This window comes from Salminus brasiliensis, chromosome 21, assembly GCF_030463535.1.
Source record: "Salminus brasiliensis chromosome 21, fSalBra1.hap2, whole genome shotgun sequence".
Taxonomy (NCBI): Eukaryota; Metazoa; Chordata; class Actinopteri; order Characiformes; family Bryconidae; genus Salminus; species Salminus brasiliensis.
Genome location: NC_132898.1, coordinates 25,087,128 through 25,113,029, shown reverse-complemented (window position 1 = coordinate 25,113,029; position 25,902 = coordinate 25,087,128). Strand labels below are relative to the sequence as shown.

The following is a 25,902-nucleotide window of genomic DNA, read 5'->3' as shown; positions in this document are numbered from 1 at the left end:
CACGTGATCTCAGTTCCGTTCCTCTCTCAGTAAGCGGTCTCAAACCGGACTGTGTTTATTAGTGTTTCTTAACACAGCAGACATGTTGGCCCTCATCAACCGGCTTCTGGACTGGTTCAGGTCCTTATTCTGGAAGGAGGAGATGGAGCTGACCCTGGTGGGCCTTCAGTACTCCGGAAAGACCACTTTCGTCAACGTGATAGCGGTGAGAGCTGCTAACTCATTACCCCTGTCTGTCTCTCTCTCTCTCTCTCTCTCTATATATATATATATATATATATGGAGACACTGGCATGTGCGTGGAGGTGATATAATTGAGGTAATGAAGGTAATAAACTGCATTATCCAGTAAACAGTGCTGTTAACAGGGGTGGGAAGGTGTATACTGTATATAAGGGATGCTCTATAGGCTGGGCTTTAAACCCTGTGAAAGTAAATGGTACTTGTGGAATTACAGAGTTATGTTAAGAAGCCTTTATAAATGAAACAGGCTTATTCTCAGAGCCCAAAGCCATTCCTGAGCTCTTAAGCTCAAACTGAACACTTTTTAGTCTTATCAGACCTCACACAAAATCCTTGTCTCTGTGTGAGTCTCTCAGTTTGATCAAATATAAACACGTCAGAGGTTGGTTGAACAGAAATCTCATGACGGGTTCATCTAGTTAATCCTATGAAAATGTTGTTATGCTGTGTCAAAGGCCACGCTGTAGTTCAGACGACTTTGCAATGTTAAGATATTCAATATAATTCCTGATGCTAATGAACAGTGTTCATCACCCTACTGTCCGACTCTAGGCTGTCCTTTCGTGCTCGTTCAGAACTCATGGTGGTCAAAAGGCCTGGTATGAAGAATGACACCACAGGAGGAGTTGATAACTTTGTATTGGCCAGACAGACAGACAGACAGAGACAGAGAGACAGACAGAGACAGACAGACAGACAGACGGATTGACTGCCTTCCTTTTCTACTTCTTTTATTGGTTGGCTGAACTTGTGAGTTCTCAGCTGAGAGTTTTGAACAGGTACCAGGTATGTAGAGTTCATCACGCTTGGAGGAGAACACTAACCACCAGTTCTGATACATCAGCTAACAGACACCCACACTGGCTAGCATTGCAGTGATGGAAGGAGAAGGAGGGCCATCCTACCCACCCGGAGAGCGAGGCTAGTTATGCTCGGGCACAACTGTGGCATTGCCTTGATTTCCTGATGAATGGGCTAACACAATCAATTGCCATATTCACATTATGTCAAAAAGTAAAAAACGGTAAAAAATGGAGATACAGTGTATAGACAAAAGTGTTGGAACACCCAATCATTCATTGTTTCTTCCAAAATCAAGGGTATTTAAAAAGGTTTATCCTGCTTTTGTTGGAGTAACTGTCTCTGTACTGTACAGGAAAGAAGGCTTTCTACCAGATTTTGGAGGATCATTGCTATGAGAATTTGATTGCATTCAGAGTGTTGGTGAGGTCAGGATGTTGGATGATCACCACCCCACCTCATCCCCAACTCCCCAACTCATCCCAAAAGTATTGGATGGAGCACACAGTTCCACAGCTCAGTGTTGGGGGGGCTTTATACCCCTCTAGCCCACACCTGGCATTGGGCATAGTGCCAATACGTTGATGTTTATGTGGTCCAGAGAGTCCTATTCTATTGGCAGGAACTAGACAAGCGGTTTGTGTGTCAGCAACTTAAAGTATCTGAATGCATTCATCAGAAGGGGTGTCCACAAACATCTGGACATGTAAAAGGTTTTTGCTGGAAAGCGGTGATATGATGGCATGTGACACACAGTATTACAAGGTTAGCTCCTTGTTATTGTACAGCTGTGGTTTTACGATGCCATGCCACGGGTCTAAATCTTATTTATTTATTTATTTATTTATTTGTTTGTTTGTTTATTGCAAAGCATCCATTTGGCCAGCCATCTATAAATACTGACCACACCTGAATACACACATGCATAAATAGAAGATATTTCCTGGTGGCGCTGCGGGTCAGTATGGTCAGAGCTGTGCTGATTTGTTGCCGTGATAGGGTTGATGGCAGTGGGTACGGCTGATAGGCTCTCGGGAAATGCGTCAGTTTATCCCATTTGTGCTGTGAGGTGATGTCAGGCAAGCAAAGATGGCAGAGAGCCTTTCTTTCTTTGCTGTTCCTGCCCTGCCCTCTAAATAACCCTCTCTGCAAACACTGGCTGGCAGATATCTCACGCCTCGTTGTCGTTCTGATGGTTTTTGGCAGTGTCTGTAGGTATATGGCTTTTGCTGAGACAGGTTGGCTGTTTGCCTGAGAAACAGGCCTGGCAGGCTGTAGAGTAGTAAGGCCACTGTCAAAACAGGTTACGTATGGTTTATTGTGTAGCAGGACTGGCCAATTAATCGAAAATGAGTGAAAAGCGGTGTTCATAACCTCTAATCAATGCAATCTTTCCCATGTCAATTATTCAGATAAAAAAAAAATCTGTTAATACTTTCCCCACTGTGTGTGTGTGTATGTACTATCCCCTTAAAAACAAATACTGCTGCATGTGTAGCTACGGGACTCCGCCCTAGCCAGTCTCTGACATTGAAGCAACATGGAGGAGAACTTAAACCCCGAGCCAACTGAGCAACTTGAGGAGCTTATATAATTGTTCATTAATTGTAATCAAGGTAGAGTGTTCAGTCAATCATGAAATTGATTTAAGGATCTATTGGGCCATGTGTTGTACAGTAAACCGCTGGTATTTGTTGTTGTGATATTGAGTTTTACTTTCTTATGGATTGTGGAGTTGGGAGAAACCCAGCTCTAAAACAGAGAGAGAGAACCATCGGCCCAACTAGAGAGAGCAAGGCCAGTAGTGCTCTCAGGCTCCGGCTGCTGATGGCAGGCAGCATAACTTAGGATTTAAACCAGCACTCCTCGGGCCTTAGAGGCAGAGTCTTAGTTCACTGGATTGGACCCTTTGGACCAAGTTTAATTTGGCACGAATTTGCACATAAATCACTAATTGCCACTCAGTGGTGAATCCCATTGAAATGAGTATAATTTCGCTCATGACAATCACCAGCAGAAGCCTGGTGTGACCACGCCGAGTGTGTTTGTATTGAAAACATCTGGTTTTCCCCTCCTGCCCTTCTGCTGCAAGTGGCCACCTGTGAGTGATGATATGAGGACAGTCAGGGCATGTTAAAACAGGCGCTAAGATGAGGGGAAGGTAGCATAAAAGTGTCCTTTGTTGACCAAGACCTTCTACTATAATCCTGTAGTCTGTTCTCTCCTATGCTTTCATATCTTCCAGTCTCGTTATGGATTATTTCCTTGAAAGCCAAATTCAGCCACATTTTACAGGTACTTTCATACAGAAAGGCTCCTACTAAGGTCTGGCCCACACTCCAGGATAACTTGGCCAATTTTGAGGCCCCTCCCAACAATGAGGTTTTTACTCATGTGAGTAAAGACTAAGTGTGGCTGGACAGCTGTAACTGCATATTCTCATTTTATGTAGTTATACATGTGAAATAAGATGAGGTTTATTGTGTTTACATGAACTGCTGCTGATTTTCCTGTTACAGCTGTTGAGGTGCACTTTTCAAATTACAGTCCCACAGTACTGATGCAGTGCATCTGTAACCAGATGTTACATTTATGGTAATTGTTATTATAGTTCCAGATTTGTTTTATTGCTCCACAGACGCTTTAGAGATTCTGTTCAGTGGAGCGAAACACAGCGAAACCTTTTTGGCCTATGGATCAGCGGTATGTCTGAAGGAAGAAGAATGTATAATGTAATGTAAAGTATGTGCTGAAAAGAACACCCTACAGTGAAGCATGGCGGTGTCTCTGTGATGCTCTGGGGCTACTTTGCTTCCTCTGGCACAGGAGGAAAGCTGCATGTGGAGAAAGAGCAAGATGGATTTAGTCAAGTATCAGGAAATCCCAATAGAAAACGTCATGCCTTTTGTGAGGAAAGTGAAGCCTGGGCGTGTCTGGAGCCTCCAACAGATAAAAGATCGCAAACATACCTCAGAGTCCACCAAGGCTTGATTTTGAGAAGAAGTCCTGGAAGATTCAGAAGTGGCAATGGTGGGATTTGACGAAGGAGGCTGTTGCAGCAGCAAAACCAAGAATATTGGTAAACTGAAGGCAACTGCCGATAAAGAATGGGTTAAGATTCCTCAGGAATCATGAGGAATACATCATGTTTGCAGCAGGTCAGAACAGCAGAAGGGTTCTACTAAGTGATAAAGACACTTGTTGAGGGAGTTAAATATTTCTGAGACTACAGTTGTCATTAAAAGTGGTGTCTGTTGAATTTGGAGAGGACAGTTATGATATCAGTTTATTGCGACCAACTGAAAGTTTGTGCATCTTGCTAATAAACCTGCAGTGGGGGTTGAAGAATTGAGCGCAACTGTTTTTGTTTTTTTTTTGTTTTTTTTTTCCTTCATCTCTCAATATTGTTCAATGAAGATCAAATGTCCATATGCTTAAATATGTTCAAGATTTATTCTTTTTTATTATTATTATTAGTTTTAACACTGCTGTATACCACTGCACATTTTTGTACTGAAAATGTGCAAGTATGTGGGATCATTAGTAATAATTGTAGGAGAAATTTCTCTTTTCCCTGCCCTGGTTGGGTTTTTTTTCTCCATGGTCCAGCTAGTGGGTGAAAGCGTCATTAATCTGGGCTATATAGCGAGGAAGAATGTGACCTACATCCTGATGTTTTTTCCCCTTTAATTGCAGCTTATTGGATTAAGAGTCTTCTGAATTCAGCAGAGCATGGAGTAATATAATCGCAGTGCGGAGAGACTTACTGTAGAACTCAATGTGATCATTGTGTTGAAAACAGCAAAGAAATGCATTCAGTAGAACAAGTCTCTTGAATTCCCTGCCATTGAGCATGAACCGTTACAGTGGACTCTCCGCATTATTGATTCGGCCTGTGTTCCTGTTCTCTTTTTCCTCTTTTCCACTCATCTTTTCTTCTGTTTTATTCCCGGTCTTGCTCACCTCCTCATTCCCCTTGTTTCATATGTGCCAGGTTTGGCCTCAGCCTGCTGCTTATCTCTGTGAAAGTGAAATATGTTCTGCTGTGTGATGTTCGCCACTGTTGTTCTGAGAAACCCTCAGAAAACCCTTCTCAGACTCAACTGCATCTCCAACCTTCTTCAAGAAGGCCTCCCTAACTTTCTCCTCACAAGAAAAGTGCATTTCTATTAAATACATTTTATACATAATTAATTAGACATTCTATCAGTTGTATGTGTTTAGTTATATTACTTACATCTCTGGATGCTGGTTAAATGAAGATTAAGTGTCCAGATGTTTAAATGATTAAAAAGACAAAGGATTTTATCGGGTGTCCTAATTTCTTCACTTGACTGGCCATTCTTCTGCAGCATCGCTGGGCAGCCGACAAGGACGAATGCATAGAATCCCCAGCTCAAACGCACCAGCCAACAGACGCATGTACTGGCCAACATTGCTTCAAGAGTGATGAGGGGAGAAAGCGCCATCTGCCCACCCGAAGAGAACACAGCTAATTGTGCTCTCTCAGACTCCGTCCACTGATGGCAAAGCAGCATAGTTTAGGATTCGAACTCGCCTCCGAGCCCCATTTTGATATTTTTCACCATATGACATTAAGAATATCTGACAGTTGTTCTTTGCATTGTATCAGAATTTCATTGGACGAATGGACCAATAGGAATCCCTCAAAAGGTCTTTGCGTCACAAAGGTCAGTCATGTCGTATAATGTGTATCATCTCCCTTTCTCTGTGTTTCTGCAGTCGGGGCAGTTCAGTGAAGACATGATCCCCACTGTGGGCTTCAACATGAGGAAGGTTACCAAAGGCAACGTCACAATAAAGGTACGAGCATGTTGCGCTATGCTTACATCTGAGCTTGTGTATGGATTGTTTCATAAGCTGTGAAAGCTGCCGGCATTCCCTGTCCGTCAGTTTCGTCTTTTGGCCACGGTTCTGACAGGAATTTCTTGTAGCCTGGGATTTTTGCCACTGCTAGTGGCCCTGTATGAGTGTACATGTAAATTTGGCTACTTCCTTCCTTCCTTCCTTTTTGCCAGTCATTACCATCTGCTTTGCGACTCATTTCCACTCATCGAACTAACACTCACCGCACTGCACCACCTCTTCTCAATCTACCAACCCCATCACACACCCTGCAGGTATTTATAGCCTGATCATCCTCGTGCAACGCCATATGCAGGAGCCTGAAGTTACTGCCCCCTTAAACGCGCAAGGTGTCTAATTGTTTGTTTGTCCAGGGAGTGTTCGCTTAAGGTCTGTTTTCTGTCTGTAGATTTGGGATATAGGAGGACAGCCTCGTTTCAGGAGCATGTGGGAGAGATACTGCAGAGGAGTCAACGCTATAGTGTAAGTGTGTACGAATGAGGCTGCTTTTCCAAGCCAGGAATGTTTCTGAAGAAGCTGATAATGAAGTGATATTCCTGGGAGAGTCTAACACATAACACATAAATGAAGGTTTAATAACTTTCTTTTCAGAGGACAACAGTCCTTAAGTGCAGGTTTAGACTTGTAGTTTTATCACAATTTACTGCATTCCCTGTGCTTGTATGTTTATTTGTTTGCCATGTACCCTCTCAGGTACATGGTGGACGCTGCTGACCGGGATAAGATCGAGCCCTCCAGGAACGAACTGCACAATTTGTTAGACAAACCTCAGCTTCAAGGCATTCCTGTAAGTGCTTCTTCCTTTTAAAGCTGTTTGCATCATTTTCCTGAACAGTGATTGCACATCACTAGGACTTAGCACTGGCTGCTTTATGCAGTCTGAATGCAAATGAGTAGCTCCTAGAACCTGTTTGACATATTCTTATTATTTCCTCTGTCTCACAAGCTGCTGCTCTGCTCTTGCTCTGATTTTAGGTTCTCGTTTTGGGCAACAAAAGAGATCTCCCTGATGCACTGGATGAGAAACAGCTTATTGAGAAAATGTAAGATTCTCTAGACGCTTGTTTTGTCTCTTTTTTTTTGTGAAATTGTCCTTAAATGTTGGGTTTAATGATCAATACATTATGTGCATTTTTTTACCAATATATATTATTTATATAATATTAAATATATTAAAAAAACAAAAACAAAAACAAAATATTGATATATATTATATTTAATATTAATATAAAATATGTACTAAGGCCCCATCTACATCTGTCTGGATATTTTTAAAAGGGGATGTTTGTCCGTGTTTTGGCCGCCCGTCGGCACACACACACTGCTTTTGGTCACTGAAAACAGGGCTTTTGGAAAACGCTTTTCTGAAGACCTCTGTTGTCAGTGCTGTCGTGTGGACAGAGCTATACTGAGCTATATGAAAATGCTGACATTACAACACATTTAGATTTAGACTCCATAATGTTGAGACTTGTAGACTGTAGAGCACACTGCATATGGTTAAACCCTGGTTTCTTGCTTGTTTGTGGTGTTTTGATGTCTCTCTTTATGAGGTACTGTCACTCCATACAGGACCAGCATGCTTGTGCTCATCAAGTGATTTCATCTCTGTCTAGATGAAAAACTGAGGGAGGGTTATCTCTGTTTTTAAAAATTTGTAGATACGTGTGGATGAGGCCTCACGCTAAGGGCGTGGTCACAAATACTTCTTTTTCACGGTTACATTTACATAACTCACTAAACCACAAGATTCCACCTGTGTACAATCTAGATTGTATCCAGACTAATTATTGATAGTCTGAACCATATAAAATCTAATTCTTGCAATTAGTATCCACACCACATTTGTTGGCAGATCAGTACAGATGATGTGGATCTGATTAGATCTGGATGCTCAAATCGGATTCCTGAGGTGTTTGAGAAACTTGATATGCCTGCAGTCTGAACATAGCCTTGGTCTACAAAGTACGAACACACACCCCAAAATGAATGTTTATTTTGTTAACATTCTGTGCTATTTTTAATGTTACATTAAAATACAAATTAAAATGTTACATGTTACATGTGCTCCACAGTTTACACACACATTTTCAGACAAAACTCTTCAAAATGAAAATATTTGTTTTTTGATAAATAAAAACCTACATGGTGAAAGATTAATTATGACTTTATTTAAACAATTTAAAAACAGGCTGGGCTCTGATCTAAACTGAACTGACCCAGAAACAGGGCACCAAACCTAGAAAGGAGTGAACTGTTGGACCCCTATTCAAAAAGCTTGGGTTTTTCTTTTTTTGTTTGTTTGTTTTTTTATTTTTTTTTAATCTGTATTCTAGTAGAAATAATTTCTTTAGTAGCACTGATGCAGTTAGTTTCATTTTTAAAAGAATCTGAACAAACTAATATCAAATTGTGGAGAAACTGGAGAATTCCTGATGAATTGCATCATCTCCTAAATAATCTGAGTCATATTAATGTAGTCAGGGTATAACAAAATTGCTTCTTAAAGAGAAGTTATTGCTGTCAGATCAGATTTACACAGATTGACAGGTTTGCAGTTGCAGGCAAGCCTCTGGGTTTCTTTGTGAAGAGCTTCAGAGAACGAGGAGACTGAGATGAAGCCAAAAGAAGAGGATGTGTTTCATATTACATGCATTCGTTCCTAAATCATGCTCACATGATGACCATAATATCATTCTTTGTTTATCTGGGCTACGCAGTAATGAAGTACTATGACCATATTGTGTCGTTTACCCTTTACTTGCCACTCTGCCATTGCTTTTAACTTGCTTCTCCTTCAGTTAACACTTCTCTCCTAGACGTTTTCTCCACTACCTTCCAGAGATCCTCTCCACAGTGGAAGCTCCATCTCTGGTCCTGCTTTGATCGATCTACTCAGACAGCCTGACTGATTGAAATGGCCAGACTCTACAGTGCAATTATATTGAACAAGGGTTGTCTTGTGAACAGCGTCATTAGGATAAATGTTCATGGGTTTTTGCTTGTTTCCTTTTAGGAACTTGGCGGCGATTCAGGATAGAGAAATCTGCTGCTACTCTGTGTCGTGTAAAGAGAAGGACAATATAGGTGAGTGGGCTAGACAGGGGGTGTATTCTCAGACTGTTTTCAGTCATACTAAGGCACTCTCTCTCTCTCTCTCTCTATATATATATATATATATATATGTTCTTGCAGATGATTCTACCCACTGAAGTGACCTGTTATGAAAGTACAGTAACAGCGGTGACTCAAGCTGTGCTTGGTTTCGTTTTTTGCTGTGTCATTTGAGTGAGTTCATATCAGTGCACAATAGCCTAATGAGGAAATCAATATGCTGACTCACCGCACCCACAAGAGCTCAGGAAGACAGACAGAGGCGTGCAGAGACAGAGAAGGAGACAGGCGTCAGCGCGGAAATGATCTAAAGAGGCCTGATTGTGTTTAAAGCTCAGCAGAGGCCTAATCTGGGTCTGTATCTATTAATGAGACCCCCGCAGTTGCTCTTTACTCTCTTTACTCTGAGTCATGTTAAAGTGCAGGCCATTAAACCTTTGGCGGTGAGTCGTATGTTCTAGAAATCTAGAACGGTAAAGAACTGAGCAGATGCATTGTCGCATCATAATCCGAGTTCTTGCTGCATCACGCGTATGCATACCCTATATTGCAGCTGTCGCACAAAAAACTTGCATATCGCTGCTGTCCAATGAAAAACATGTATCTCCATTTTTTTTTTCTTTAGCTTTTGAATCTAGTAGCTGGCATGTAATACTTGAAATAATGTATTTTACATTGACTTCCATTCAAAGTTGTAAAAACTCTTGTAAATTCGCCATTTTGGAGATGCATGTTTTTTATTGGACAGTGAAGATGTCCAATTTTGTAAAATGGTATTACAGAGTGTGGGGAGTATTGTAAGTCTCGCAAGTACCACAAAGATTGCCACCAGTACCACCAGTTCCCTGGTGTTGAGAGTGACAGCAAGGCGAAACCTGACCGATTCTGTTGTGTTTGGACTTGTAGTCGGCTATCTAGGCATAGATAAGTTAGCTAGCTGCACAGCACAGACTATGCTCCAGCTAACAGAACAAATTACACCTGTTTAGAGGATGAAGCCTCATGTATGAAAGCACAAAGTTGAGTGAATGGTCTTAGGAGTGTTTTTGACTTTTTCAGACACATTTACTGACTGGTTCATCCAGATTTGCATGCTCTTTCTTTTAGTTGAACTGAGCATGTTGCTAAACTCGTAAGTCAGGTGGGATTGTTTTGTGTGACTTCACTAATCAGCAAGCTCCCACAGCACCCCCACCCTGTGGCTCTCTTAAGTGCACATGGGGGAATGAGATCATTTGGCCGTGTACTGGATCGACATTTAGCAGAAATCTGACACATCAGACATGTTGTAATTTTAAAATACTGCCAATGTTTGGTATATATCACGGTATACAGTATTATCATCATACCGCTCAACCCTAGTTTCAACTTCATCAGCTAAACTGGAATATATTTTTGTAAAATTGACAAATTCATCAATAAATAAGACTAAAAACAAAATGGAAAAACAAAAAAACTATTCATATTTAATATTAATATTTTAAAATATAAAACACTTCTAATGTAGTGTACATTTTTAATTAGCTTTTGAAATATATAAATAATTATTATATTTATATTGTTTCTTTCCACGTTATTGTTGATAATAAATTTTCTCAGTCCTTTTGGAAGATTTTTTTGGAGAAATTGGAAGAATTGAAAACTGTCATTGTGTTTACACCAAATCTGTTTTTAACGTACATTTAAAAAAATAAGAAACAGGAAATTGTTCATTTTCTATACTGTGGTTTCATTCATTTGTTTTTGTTTCTCTGAACTGTGCTTTTAGGTATTTTGAAGCTTTTAGGTAGAATTGTTCGATTTTACACAAACCATAATTGCTTGGAGGATTTCTTTCTCTTTCCTTTAGAATTGATTTCCTCTCCAGCTGCAGTGTCCGTTTGAAGTTGTCAATACTGATAAAGCAGCACTTTCTCATGTTCTGAATTTTTCTCTCCGTCTCAGATATCACTCTGCAGTGGCTTATTCAGCACTCTAAGTCGCGGAGGAGCTGAGAGAAGAGTCGTTTCGCATCGCGTCAGTCCCCCACATCCACCCGTCCCGTCCTGCAGCCAAGGCCCCAGCCTGCCAGGCCCCAGCCCTGATGTAAGCCTGCCTTACCCTGGCACAACATGCTGCCCTTCAGGCTCTCTGCTCCATTCCCAAGTCCTGCCCCCAGTCCTGCCTATGGCCCAGCTGTTACCTGCCCCAGCCCTGCCTTGATCTAGGGTCTGGACCTACATCAGACCCCCAAAACTAAACAGCAGCCCACCCTTGGTCCTCAACATCATTACCCATAACTTTTGGAAGGGGAAACGGTACAGACAACAGAAACCAAAAAAAAGTCTTTCTTCCCTGAATTCAATCAGAAACATAATTAAGTGCAATAATTTGTTTTAAAATGTGTCTAACTGGTTATTAATGGGTTTAAATTCCAGCTGATGTGTACAGATTCAGATAAACAAAACATGTCCCAGTTATGGTCCATAGTCCCTCTCAAACTGGGAAGTGGTTAGAACAAAAATATAGAGGTTGGTTCATGATGGTTCGTCTCATAATGCATGCATTCTCTGCAAATATTGGGTCTATTAATGTATCACCAAATCAGTCACTGCTGTGTTAATTAAGTGAATTGATTCTGAAACACATTAATAATGTCACATTAACCAGTTATCACATGTTAAAAACATAATTACATATATACAGTTAATCACATATATAATCACTGCCACACAAAAAAGCTTGTATCTCTATTTTTTTTTGCTGTTTTTTACTTTCTGAAAAATTGGCAGTTGTTCTTTACATTCTGTCAAACGTTCATAAAGAATGGACCAATAGAAATGCTCTGAAATGGCTTGGAATTTTTTTTCCATTGAAAGTTAAGAAGGTTTTTTTCCTTTTCCTATAAAGTCAAATTTTGGAGATGCAGGGTTTTGTGTGACAGTACCTATGTATAATTTATGCCCAATTCATTCTCTCTGTAACCATTCGTGGCCCTGTTATGTCACAAAGAACTGTGTTTAGTGGAAAAAGTGATGAGATCCTTCTTGACCCCTTAAACTACAGGTTAATTATTCACTACATAACTCTTACAATGTTTTTATTAAGAACCTACTATGAATTATTCAGTTACTACTGCTGAACTTCTGTGTAAGGTATGAATGTACAAAAGTGTGAATCTGTCTATGGGTCCTGAGAGTTTAGGGGTTAAACTGAGTCTCAAAAGACTGAGTGCTTTTACAGCAAGCGTGACCTCCCATTCGGGCAGACAGAAGTCATATGTGAATCTTTGATGAGACAGCTAGTGATTAAGATGGCATGTGACCACACTGAATCGGTGCTGAATCACAGCTAAGCTTACTGTGGACTGGACCTCATGCTTTCCAGATCCTTCTACCTAACGTTAAGTAGCACAGACCAGCAGGGATGTTCAGTTGGCCCTAATGAAACTGCCCGACAGAGTGGTTAAAGTGGTGTAATGTAGGTGACGGTCATCAAGACCGGTGCTGGTGAGGGTAGACAAAACCTTGATAGCTTGCTATCAAAGAACATATCCAGCTATTCTAGCTAGCTTTCAAGAGAGATGGACAGCTTTCGAGCAAGTGAGCTATTTCGCCATCATGCAAGCCAGCTATTGCGCAAGCCAGCAAGCTAGCTTTCGAACAAGCTAGCCAGCAAGCTAGCTAGTTATTGAGCATGCCAGCCAGCTAGTTATGAAGCAATCTAGCCTGCAGGTTGGCAATCCAGATAGCTGTAAAGCTTGTTAGCTGTTCAGTAGAATATCCCCCTAGCGTGTTAGTTAGTCAGTATAAGCTTGTTTTCCCTCCATATCCCTGATGCTTGTCTCACAGCACCTCCAATCCCACTAGTGGTCATCTTTCTTTCATCTTTAGCTCTTTTAATTGGGTCACTCATCCCTTTTCACTGAACTCATCTGGTGACCTTTTGACCTTTTATATTTTGGTTTCTGTGCTCTGGACTGAGCCTTGATCTTCATGTCCACCTACAGTGTCCAGAAGTGCTGTTGAGTTTTTGGTGGATCTGGTCGAACTGCCCTTGCCTGGCTGGACTCTTTAGGACCTTCTGTTGTCTTTGTCTGTTCTAGACTCGCCAAATGATGTTGTCTTCAGTCTCTATAGTGCATTTAACACCTTAAACTTCAGTGCTGTTGATTAAGCTGATTGCTTGTTGTAGCCTGTTCAGTATAATAGTCTTGAGTAATGGTAGCTTTACACATGGGGAGAGAAAGGTCTGGATCATTGTTCTCTTCAGAAATTGAAGTGCCTTCAGCATGAAAAACTCCTTTAGTTGCACATTAACTGACACACATATATATATATATATATATATATATATATATATATATATATATATATATATATATATATATATATATATATAATTATCATTTAGATTGTATTTTTACTCCAAGTGGTAGTATTGGTATAGTAAATGGGATGCTTTGTGATTAAGTGAAGTCTCTGAAGGTCTGTAGAGGTGGTTGACTGGAGAAAATGTAATTCTGCTCATTTATGATTATGATTCAATTACATGATGAGTAGAAATAGATGTGATTCAATTAGAGTCTGAAAGGCAGCAAGACTATGATTAGACACCACTGCGTTGCAATGCTACTCCAAAAAAAAAAGAAATGCTACCAAATTAGTTTAGCAAATGATATCTACTATCTTTAATCATATGTTAGCCACTTTAGCTTGTCGGATCAATCTATTGCTTTAACATTAAATGAATGGATCATTTAACAACACTAATGTTACTACAATGAACGACAATACATATCCACCTTTTAGTATAATGAAATTAAGCAAGTCAAATTGGTGTGTACTAAATTTCATCAGTTAGCCCCCTTACCCCTCTGGTCAAGCTATAACCTTAACAGTTAAAGGAATGGACTATTCACCAACGTTATTGTTATTGCAATGTTACTACAAATGACCAGTTATCATTATGGGAACAGTCCAATAAAACGATGCTAGCTGATATCTACTACTTTTCTTCAGTTGTGTGACACATTAGCATGTCTGGTCATGCTGTTGCTTTAATGCTAATAGAGTGGATCGTTCAGTGGATCATTCAACAACACTAAATGAACAAGAATGAATAGCCACCATTTTAGCATTAGGGAAATGATTCCTAATGCTAATTGGTCGTCTACTAACATTTAGTTCATTGTTAGTTGCATTAGCATGTCTGGTCTAGCTGTTGCTTTAATGTTTATACCTTGAAGGATAGTGGCTGTTTTTAAATCTTTCACACATACTTGCATGTTCAGTAAGCACTTTAAAACATTGATAAACACTTGCTTTCGAAGTGAACAAGTACAGAGGCCAAGAATAGCTTAGCTTGGGTCACTCTGTCAAAATCTACACGTCAGTTCCGTAGTAAACCTGCCTTGTGCATTCGGTACTCTGCCCATGAGTTTACATACCTTGCAACACTATATTTTAAGGTTTCTACATATTGAGTGCATATGACATTCATAACTTGTTCATAAGGCCTTTGGGAATGGTTAAGCAAATGTAAAAACCTTGCGTCTCTATTTTTGCCAGTTTTCACTTTTTGACAGAACGTGAATCTGGCAGAAATGCTCCAAAATGTCTTGGAATAATATGTTTGTTGACTTCCACTAAAAGTTAAGAAGTTTTTTTTTCCTTCTTCTGTAAAGCAAATGATGAACAAGTGTATAAAAAATAAGGTGCAGATATGTTGACTGTGTGTCTATAAAGTCTCGTCAGTAGGAACAGCCACTATACAACATCATTTACTAAGTAGTGGTGCTTTCATAATGGACTTGTACACCCATCAGCCATGACATTAAAATTACTGACAGGTGAAGTGACCTGGTTCGAATGTCACCTGTCAAGGGGTGGATATATATTAGGCAGCAATTGAACCGTCTGTGAGGTGATGTGGTGAAGCAGGAAAAATAGGCAAGAACCAAAATGTGATGGCTAGACGACTGGGTCAGAACATCTCCAAAACTTCAGGCAGGTCTTAGGGTGTTCCCGGTATGCACAAAGAACAACCAAGTAGTGAACCGCTGGCAGGGTCATGGTCATCCAAGGTTCATTGATGCTAACTGAGGTCCCACCTTACAACTTACAGGACTTAACGGATCTGCTGCTAAAGTCTTTGTGTTCTAGATACCACAGGACACCTTCAGAGGGGTCAGAGATCTACAGTAATATCAATATAGTTAAATAATATTTTATTGTTATGGCTGATTAGTGTATGATTGAAAGTTTGTTAGCAGTAATGGTGGTTGAGTGAATGCAACAACTTTTGCTTTGTTTTCTGAGGCAGACTTGCTCACATATGAGTGTGCTGTGCTGTTTTACGGCCTTATCATGAAGTGTGTATATGTTAACTACAAGCGTACAGCCAGTGTATGGTGAAATGTGAAGTGTGTGTGATTTGTTATCTGATTGATTAAGCTTCAGAGTCCCTTAATGTATTTCGGATGCCTTGCTGCTTTCACAGTTTGTAAGCCTTACTTATTTTAAGTCAACTAGTGCTGCCTGGCTTTTATATGTATGTAACTGGGAACAACAAAATAGGACCTAATATGGAACCCAGAGATCACCAGAATCAACAGAATTACTGTTGAGATTGGCACCACAGATATGATTCACTTTCCATTGATTGATTTCTTTCTTTAAAGCTCTTTACTTCCCATTGTAATCTATTATTGATTTGTGTACTGTAACAGAGCTTTGTGTTGTCCTGAGCTCATTATTCTCAGTATGGTCATGACTTGTATATATTCTAATTTGCAATTTGTTTTTTTGGGGCATTCTCATTTGTATTACTAATTTAATACATTTTTGATTACAGATTCTATTATCTTAAGTTTTTCCTTTGATAACATCCTCTATGTTAAAATGTCATGAAATGATCAAATTTACCTGAATTCCATTTCAAGTTAGGCCTTTGTGCCAGTTGCGTATGTAAAGTTACCATTTTGAAGATACAAGGTTTTGGCCACGTCATTTACACCACCACCATTTTACGCCTTGTCCATTATATCAACTCCACTGACTGTATAGAAGCACTGTGTAATTCTATAATTCCAGACTGTAGTCCATCTGTTTCTCTGCATACTTTGTTAGCCTTTATTCACCCTGCTCTTCAATGGTCAGGACCCCACAGGACAGAGCATCTATTACTTGGGTGGTGGGTCATTCTCAGCACACTGCAGTGACTCTGACACGGTGGTCTGTTAGTAGCGCGTGTCGTGCTGATACGAGTGGATCAGATACAGCAGTGCTGCTGGACTGAAGAGTCCTGTGAGCACTGATGAAGGACTTGGATAAGGATGAACAACACAGACTGTGTAGCAACAGATGAGCTTCTGTCTCTGACTTCACATCTACAAGGTGAAGCAACTAGGTAGGAGTCTCTAATAGAGTGGACACAAACAGTGTAGAGTGGAGACACAGTGTTTAAAAACTCCAGCAGCACTGCTGTCTGTGATCCACTCGTACCACCAGCGCAACCACACTACTAACCCACGCTACTAACACACCAGCACCATGTCGGTGCCACTGCAGTGCTGAGAATGACCCACCACCCAAGTAATACCTGCTCTGTGGTGCTGCTGTGGGGTCCTGAGGATTGAAGAACAGGGTGAAAAGAGACGAACAGAGTATGCAGAGAAACAGATTACAGGACTAGAGTCTGTAATTGTGGAACTACACAGTGCTCCTGTATGGTAAGTGAAGCTGTTATTGGGACGTGTTCATTCCAAACTAGGGTGGTGATGTTTTTTTTATTCTTAAATTTAATTTTATATTACATCAGCTGTCTCACTAACGTGGTCCTGATCACTATGATATGTAATCAGTGTAATGTAATGTATGGCAGTACTGTTGCCTTGCTGATTGTATGTACGGATTATATCCTGCTTTCTGCAGCCACGACTGAATGAATGCAAAATGATGATGTTCACACTTTCACCTCTCCCTCTCTCTCCCTCTCTCTCCCTCTCTCTTTCTCTCTGTCATGTTGACTCTCCTTCACTAAGTGGTGGTTTGTTGTGGGGGGGGGTCATGGCTCGCTCACTCCCTCTGTATGCAGCAGGACTAGGGGCTAAAGCTTGTTCCCTTTCTTTCGTCTGTGTTTATCTGCGCTCAGCCCTTCGACACTACGGCGCATACATAGACTTTCTGTTTGGCATGGGTAAAACGGGCGCGTTCATTTGCTGACTTTGTAAATAAGTAAAGATAAAAAAAAAGATTTTTATTCGTGTGAATGCTCTTGTCTATGTCTTGCAATTATTTTTGTCTGTGATAGCTCAATAAATTGTTTTTTAGGGGGGTCCTGTCCTCTTGTGTTTTTTGTGAGGCGAAGTGGTATGACTTTTATTTATGTGCAGCATGATCCATTAATATATGTAAATGATATGCTAATATCACCTAATATTAGCTTGCACTGTCCAGTGCTTTAAAGTAACTGTTAATTCATGTATATTGATCTATAATTGGTTAAATTATGTTTTAGATACTAAAACGTCTAGACATTTAAAGCTTATTAGCAATATTATATTAGCATATTTCCTCATTTTGCCTGTTTTCATGCAGTGCTTTATTCTGCCACAAGGGAGCAGCAAAGTTCCATGTCACACGTTTGCCCCAGCTGGTGCAGAAGAGGTGACTGATGATGTCATCATCATGTTTGGACAACACCTAACTCCTCTAAACAGTCTCAGCCACACTTAAAAAGTCAAGTCAAATGTATTAGTATAGCGCTTTATACAACTGTTTTTGTCACAAAGCAGCTTTACATAATTAGTAATTATTAAAAGACAGAAAAAAGAAAACCTAAGAAGACATGAAGGATCCAGGACCCCCAGTGAGCAACTCCCTCAGAGCTGGAGGAAGAAACCTTAGGAGGAACCAAGACTTACCAAGGGGGACCCATCCTCCTCTGGTCAGAACTATTTTTAAATTATTGATAAAAGTTACCAAACCATCTGAACTGTTGAACTGCTCTGATCAGAATCATAATATAATAATCATGGTGTAGTAGAACTTAATATAGTCATGGCAGTGATGATGAGAGTAATGATTGCTAATAGTGGTAATATTAATAGTGGTAGATAGTTAAGAGTCTATTTAGGTTTTACCATGGTCATCAGACAGGTAGCAGTGGTGGTAGGGACGGGCCTGCTGGTCGGACTGGTAGGTGGCAGCTGGAGAAGGTAAAGAGACAGAGTTAGTTCTGAACAGATTAATAGAGAGCAGAGAATGTTGAGCAGTATCAGAGTGTGTCTGATGACTCCGGCAGGTCTGACTATAACAGCCTAATTAAAAGGAGAGAGCCAGAAGGTAACACAGACACGGGAGCACCCTGAAACGCTAGCATCCATTTGCTCCACCATCCACAAACCTGAGTGATCGTGTGTAAGCAGCTCCAGCATCTCAGTATACTACAATTACCTGTGTCTGTGACCCCTGGACCCACAGCCTTTATCTAAGGGGAAACATTAATTACTAAAAGCTAAACTAAACAGATGAGTTTTTAGCTTAGATTTGAAGATTGAGACTGTGTCTGAGTCCCGAACATTATCTGGAAGGCTATACCATATAAGAGCTTTATAAAAAAAAAAAAGGCTTTTCCCCCTGCTGAGGTTTAGTGAGGGTGCGAACAGCCAATAGTGTGTCAACTGACACCACGTAGACACGTTTTAATGCTAACATTGCGCAGTAGGTTCAATAGGACCTTCCAGTCCATTGAATATTTACTGTTTATAGTAAACCCTCCTTAGAGCGAAAAAACTCCTGACATCATGAGATTCATAGCTGCTAATAACAGCTCCTTCCACTTTTAGCCACTACGTTAAACTGGAGGTGCTCTTCAGGTCTTCATTTCCAGCAGCACTCGTACCGCCAGTGCAACACACACTACTAACACACCACCACAGTGTCAGTATCACTGCAGTGCTGAGAATGCTGACCCAACACCCAAGTAATACCTGCTCTGTGGTGGTCATGCGGGGTCTTGACCATTGAAGAGCAGGGTGAAAGGAGGCTAACAAAGCATGCAGAGAAACAGATCGACTACGGCCTGTAATTATAGAACTACACAGTGCTCCTGTATGGGAAGTGGAGCTGATAGAATGGGCTGAGTTCATTCCAAACCAGGGCTGGTCATAATGTTTTGATATGCCCTGAGATGGAATGGGAGGGCAGACTTTTGACTTGGCTTTGAGTCCAGGTCAGCTTTCTTGTGGTTTGACCGTGATGCTGGACCCCTGTTGGTGTGGTGAATGATGGAAGATAAGGAGGAGACGGGGTGGAGGCAGTGCGGGGTTTGATTAACACGGGGTTGAAATGAGCAACTGGGGTTTATAAGGGACTTAAGGGAGAGAAGCTCATCTGTTGCTACACAGTCTGTGTTGTTCATCCTTATCCTAGTCCTTCATCAGTGCACACAGGACTCTATCTTCAGTCCAGCAGCACTGCTGTATGGGCCTTCTCTCAAAATGTAGTCATGTCATAACATATGGCAGACTACACATCACACTAGACCAATAAGAGGCCTTGGGCAAGACTCTTGAAGGCTCAGGCATACTTCCTTTCTTTATGGACGAAAGTTAAGACGTTTCCACTATAGGGCAGTTCAGTGGCAAAAGCTTGTGACAACATGCTAACGGTGGAGGACGTTGTGATAATGTAAAAAACGGCTGTTTCTTTTCTGCCAGAGTATCTTATTGGCCGTGTCCATATGGCAGTGGTAGTGTTTTGCTTGAACTATTGGCTACACTGCCCCCATGGTTTCCAGTGGTACTGCTCCGTTCCACCCATATCCATAAGCTTGTGCACAAATACGGACAAAATGGACTGAAGCCTTCACCTGTATTCGTATTTAATGTTGAGCATAAATTCTCCCACTTGTGCAACATGATTCAAATGTAAGTTTTTCTGCATAAGAACATCAACAAAATACTGTAAATTTAAATTATACATGTTGTGTATTGTTGCACCCTTACTACTTACCATTACTCCTCCTCCAAATCTGTGTTCCTCTTTCCTAATGTTAAATAAATGCTTAGCTCCAGAGCGCTAACGTAGATTCAGCCAGTTGCTCTTAGCATTCATTCATCCTTAGCAGTGTTTTGGACAGAATGTGCCTTTCATTAGCTCTAACCGCTCGAGTCCTCCCCGAGTATGCCGTGTGCGGCGAGGTCTATCAGTTTGTTTACACTATGTTAACTCTGTTCCTGTACTGGATTTGCTCTGCTTTGAGACGGGCCTCGCTAAGAACGAGTCTTTTACGCTTCCCCGCCGTCCCTGGAGGTTTGGACTGTGTGTTTTGCTGAAAGCTCTCCACAGGTGGTCTGGATCCTCCTGCTCCTCCTTGTCCAGGCCTAATTGAAAACAGCCTGCTCTGGTGTTTAGATGCTCCTGAACAACTTGATTATCTGGATCAGATGTGTCGGATTAGGGCTGGAACTGAGCGCTGCAGGTCGGTGGATCTTCAGGAGCGGCCTGGAGACAGAAAGTAGCCAGGGGGATATTTTTTTTCAAGCATTCAAGGATTTTCTCAGCCCGTATTTGTTGTTGTAATGGGCCAAGCTACAGGCATCGGGGTGTATCAGGCCTCTAATCAATCTTCTGATGTGACAACAGCTTGGTTGACTTGCGTGTTTCTAATAGCCTGACCCCCAGAGGCTATTAGCTTTAAGTGCAATGAGCCGTCCATGAAGAAAGTCCAATCATCACGCTCAATTGCACACAAATAATTAATTACACGGCAGGGATCGTGATTGCATCTAAATAACGGTCAGCAGCATTTCTTGAAAATGCTGTGAAATATGTCTGAAAATGTTTCCTTAATGTTTGCAGGACACTGGTAATAGTTTAAAGACTATAGAAAACAGCTACTGGTCTCACTCAACAAAGACAAGCCCGAATACAGCTACTATTGAGTCTGAGACTAGTCTGAAAACAAACACAAGTACTGCAGGACAACACAAACCACATAATAGAGAACACATGAACAGACCTTTTAAAATCTCCATAACATCAGGCAGTACTGTATGCAGTGGTCAGTACCTACCAAAAGTGCTCGACAAGACAGTAATGGGCGCCCAAGGCTCATTGTTGCTCAGTAATGGAGGTCAAGTTAAGTCAAGTCAAGTCAAATTTATTTGTATAGCGCTTTTTACAACTGTTGTCGTCACAAAGCAGCTTTACATAATTAGTACTTAATAAAGGACAGAGACAGAGAAGAAAGAAGAAATAACATGAAGGATCAAAGACCCCCAGTGAGCCGCCAACGGCGACAGTGGCAAGGAAAAACTCCCTCAGAGCTGGAGGAAGAAACCTTGGGAGGAACCAAGACTCACAAGGGGGACCCATCCTCCTCTGGCCAGACTATTTAAACATTAATGATAAAAATTACCAAACCAGATACAACAGAAAGTTAATAGTGGTGATATTAATAGTGGCAGACAGCCACGAGTCCATCTAGGTTTCAACACGGCCACCAAACAGGCAGCAGCGGCAGGCAGGTGAGCTGCTGGTCCGCCATGGGTAGTGGCGGGTGGGGGGGCCCACTGGCCGGACTGGTAGGTGGCAGTTGGTTTGACGCAGGTAGAGGGAACCTCAGCGGGCAATCTTCCAGCAGGTCGGGCTGGGTGGCCATTTACTCGGAGAAGGTAAAAAGAGAAAGAGAGAGTTAGTTCTGAGAGGAATTTTTTTGGAGGGCAGAGAATGTTGAGCATCAGCATCAGAGTATGTCTGACGACTCCGGCAGGTCTGATTATAACAGCCTAATTAAAAGGAGAGAGCCAGAAGGTAACACAGACACGGGAGCACCCTGAAAACACCAGCATCTATCTGCTCCACTGTCAACAAACCTGAGTGATCGCGTGTAAGCAGCGAGACGACAGCTCCAGCATCTCAGTGTACTACAATTCCCTGTGTCTGTGAACCCCTGGACCTGCATCCCTTATCTAAGAAACATTAATTACCAAAAGCTAAACTAAACATATAAGTTTTTAGCTTAGATTTAATGAGACTGTGTCTGAGTCCCGAACATTATCTGGAAGGTTATTCCAGAGTTGGGGGGCTTTATAAGAAAAGGCTCTTCCCCCTGCTGAGGTTTTCTGAATTTTGGGCACAAGTAAGAGGCCAGCACCCTGAGATCTAAGTAGTCTTGATGGTTCGTAGTATACAATAAGATCCTGCAGGTACTCAGGAGCGAAGCCATGTAGGGCCTTATATGTTAATAGAAGAATTTTGTATTTGACACGAATACAACGAATGAGCACGCCAATGAAGTGCTTATAGAACTGGACTGATATGGTCAAATTTTCTAGTTTTAGTAAGGACCCTGGCTGCAGCATTTTGCAGTTTATTGAGGTTCCTGCTGGAACAACCTGACAAAAGTGCATTACAGTAATCTAGCCTTGAGTAGTATTTCTTAGTTTGGAGATGTTCCTAAGCTGCATAAAGGCTGTTCTACTAATATTAGCTATATCTTGCTCAAATGATAGCAGCAGGTCCCACCTGAAAGGACCTGCTGCTAACATCTAAAGGTGCCCAGATACCACATGACGCCTTCAGATGTCTTGTGGAGTCCATGTTTTGATGGGGGGACCTACACATAATATAATAGGCAGGTGGTTCTAATCATATGGCTGATCGGTCTACCGGATCCACAGTAATCCACATGCATGATATTTCGCTGTATAGCCAAACTGTAGTTGACATCTCTTAATTTTATATTTCTTTTCCCTGGATGGAGATGCAATTTTCCCCTTTTATGTTTCATGACATGGACATTTTTTGTTCCAGTAATGAAAGAAAGCTACAGTGAACCTTCAGAGAACACAATCCATCAGTTTAAACCAATTGTTCGCCAAGAGATTAGCTTTATTCAGTGGTCCATTCCACGGTCAGTGATCAGCCAAGACATGTTTGGTGTCTGAAACTGGAGGTAGCTGACTTGATGCCTTGCAGCCCTCTCTGTTTAAGTTCAACCTTCTCTGCGCCACTATTGGTTCGTGTGCCTGCATCTACATCAGCCATTGGTTGAACTGCTCAAGGCTCGCCTTCTCACCACCATTACTGGCCTACATATGTACCTGCATCTACACCAACATCAACCATTGGTTAAACTGCTTAACAGGCGTTTATGTATTAATGTACATTAATGCAGTTGCATGATTTAGAGGTATTTATTCTTACACACACACACACACACACACACACTGCTCCCCACCACAACATACCGAAATATGGTCATCCTTTCTCTCATCAACTTGCTAATGTGGTTCCCGTTATTACTGTCACATCAAACACAAACTCAGGATTGTCTGCCTGTAATTCCCTCTCCCAAAAGGAAGACACCCTGATAAAGGCCATTTAGACTGATGTTTAACCAGCTGGCATCCTTACGCATTGCTCAAGCGTTTGGCTCTGTTGATGCGTTCCTCTGACAGCAAACCAGACTACAAACCCCTGTCTCAGTCAGTAAAAGTGAAATACAGTGGTCAGCGCTGGACTGGCCTGCACATTCTAATAGTCCTCAGACAGTTCAAAGCTGTCCAGCGTGCCAGATTAGGGCTGGACCACTGACCAATAAATCTCAGCGGAAAGACAAATGTGTCCTGGGAGGTTTATGAAAGGCAGATTTAGGCCATACATGTAGAGGTGAGAGGAGCACCATTATACAGAATGAAATAGAGTTAGCCTGTCCTCGCTAATGCTTTATAGCGGTTAGCCATGCTAGCATAACTTATTGTAGGGGAGTGGCTTTTCAGCAAGAAATGGTAAATCACAGACTTTACACTATACACTGATTAGCCATAACAATAAAACCTTCGCAGTAATATTGTGTAGGTTTCCATCGTGCCACCAAAACAGCTCAGACCCGTCGAGGCGTGGACTCCACAAGACTTCTGAAGGAGTCCTGTGGTATCTGGCCTCACATCCTTTACGTTCTGCCAGTTGCAAGGTCGGACCTCCATAAGCACCAATAAGCCGTGGGAGCCCATGACCCTGTCGTCGCTTCATCGGTTATCCTTTCTTGGAACACTTTTGGTAGGTACTGACCACTGCATACTGGGAACACACCACAATACAACAAGGCCTGATGTTTTGGAGATGTTTTGACCCGGTCGTCTAGCCATTACAGTTTGGTCTCAGATTCTAAAGCTTGCCCATTTTTCCTACTTCCAAGACATTACCTGTGGTAATGGTACTGGTTGCTGGTTTCAGATGGTCTAAGCTGGTCTTAGTGGTTGAAAAGCTGGTCACTCCACCAAAAACATACTCTATGCTGGTAAGTCAGCTGGTTGAACTGGTATTTAACCACACAGCATTTGAGTTTGATGGCTTAGCTTGTCTACCAGCATGACGAAACCAGTATGGACAATGGTGGTCATGTTGGTCATGCTGGTTTTTTAGCTTGGGCAGGTTGCTCGCTCTGGTAGATCAGCTAAACTAGACTATATAGACAAAAGTATTGGGACACCTGCCCATTCATTGTTTCCAAAATCAAGGGCATTAAAAAGGGTTAATCCTGTTTTTGTTGGAGTAGCTGTCTCTACTGTCCAGGGAAGGCTTTTAACTAGATTTCGATGCATTGCTGTGATAAGTGTTAGTGAGGTCAAGGTGTTGGATGACCCCCCCCCCCCAACTCATCCTGAAAGTATTGGCTGAAACACCATCTATCATTCCAGAGAACACAGCTCCACTACTCCACAGCTCAATGCTGGGGGCTTTATACCCCTCTACCCCACACCTGGTATTATGCATGATGTCAGTAGGTTCTTTGGGACCTTGGTTTATCTGCCCTGGCGGGTCCTATTCTATTGGCAGGCTGTGTGTGTGCATTTGCACATCTGTGCAGGTGCAATTTAAAGTAACTGAATGCATTCATTAAAGGGGGTGTCCACAAACATTTGGACATATAATGTATCATTTCCAAGTTTGTCTGCTGCTAAGTCAGTGTACGAATGCTCCTATGATTAAACACAGGTAAATGCACCAGATGTGCAGTAAAGAAGGTGCTTTGTCACAGCTGGATGTATACTGCCCCACAGAGCGCAGTGGTGGCCAGTATGCTAAAGCGTCTCTAATTAATCCCATTTCATCGTGTGCTGCTCTAATGAACAGCTGGCGAGCTTCTTAAAGTGGCTGTCTGACTGTAAAAGCATGTATGGACCCAGGTGTTACTGAAGAGGAATGCTGGGAAGGTGTTGAGGGGTGCATGTATGTGTGTGTGTGTGTGTATGTGTGTGTGTTTGTGTGTGTTCTGTTTTCAGAGGGTAATGAGTTTGACCTGTGGGTGAGATGTTTGTGATGCCAGACAGCACATTCTAAAGCCAGATGTAGGTATTGTTGTAGAGCACATTCTTCAACTTCCTGCTTCAATGAAAGCTCAAATACAGTTTTATAGATAGACAGCAGTACTGTGTGTGTGTGTGTGTGTGTGTATGCGTGTCATTGTGTCTCACTAGCATATCACACATATCATATTGTCTGCTCTAGTTCTTCTGGAGCTATATGCATACATAAACACACTATGTGGCCACATGTTTGTGGACGCCCCTATCAATGAAGGCATTTAGCTGCTTTATAAGTTGCACCCATTGCTCACACAGATGTGCAAATGCACACACAAGAAGCTTGTCCAGTCCCTGTAGAAAAATACTGCCAATAGAATAGCACTAGGATAGGTTAGGGAGTTGGAGGTGAGGTAAGGTGGTGAACATCCAACATCCTGACCTCACAGACACTCTGACTGTCCCAGAGTAATACTCCAAAATCTTATAGGAAGCCTTCTTCCCTGAACAGTAGAGACAGTTACTCCAACAAAAGCAGCATGAGCTCTTTTTAATACCCT

General features: G+C 41.6%; 1 protein-coding gene across 1 annotated transcript; it reads left to right on the top strand.

Annotated features, from left to right (window-relative positions):
- arl8bb (ADP-ribosylation factor-like 8Bb) lies at positions 1-17,353 on the top strand. Its single transcript, XM_072666202.1, has 7 exons — positions 1-205; positions 5,788-5,868; positions 6,320-6,393; positions 6,625-6,718; positions 6,907-6,974; positions 8,948-9,018; positions 10,990-17,353. Exons 1-7 carry the CDS (start codon positions 83-85, stop codon positions 11,037-11,039), a joined length of 561 nt encoding a protein of 186 aa, XP_072522303.1. The 5' UTR covers positions 1-82; the 3' UTR covers positions 11,040-17,353.
- The last annotated feature ends 8,549 nt before the right edge of the window (positions 17,354-25,902 follow it).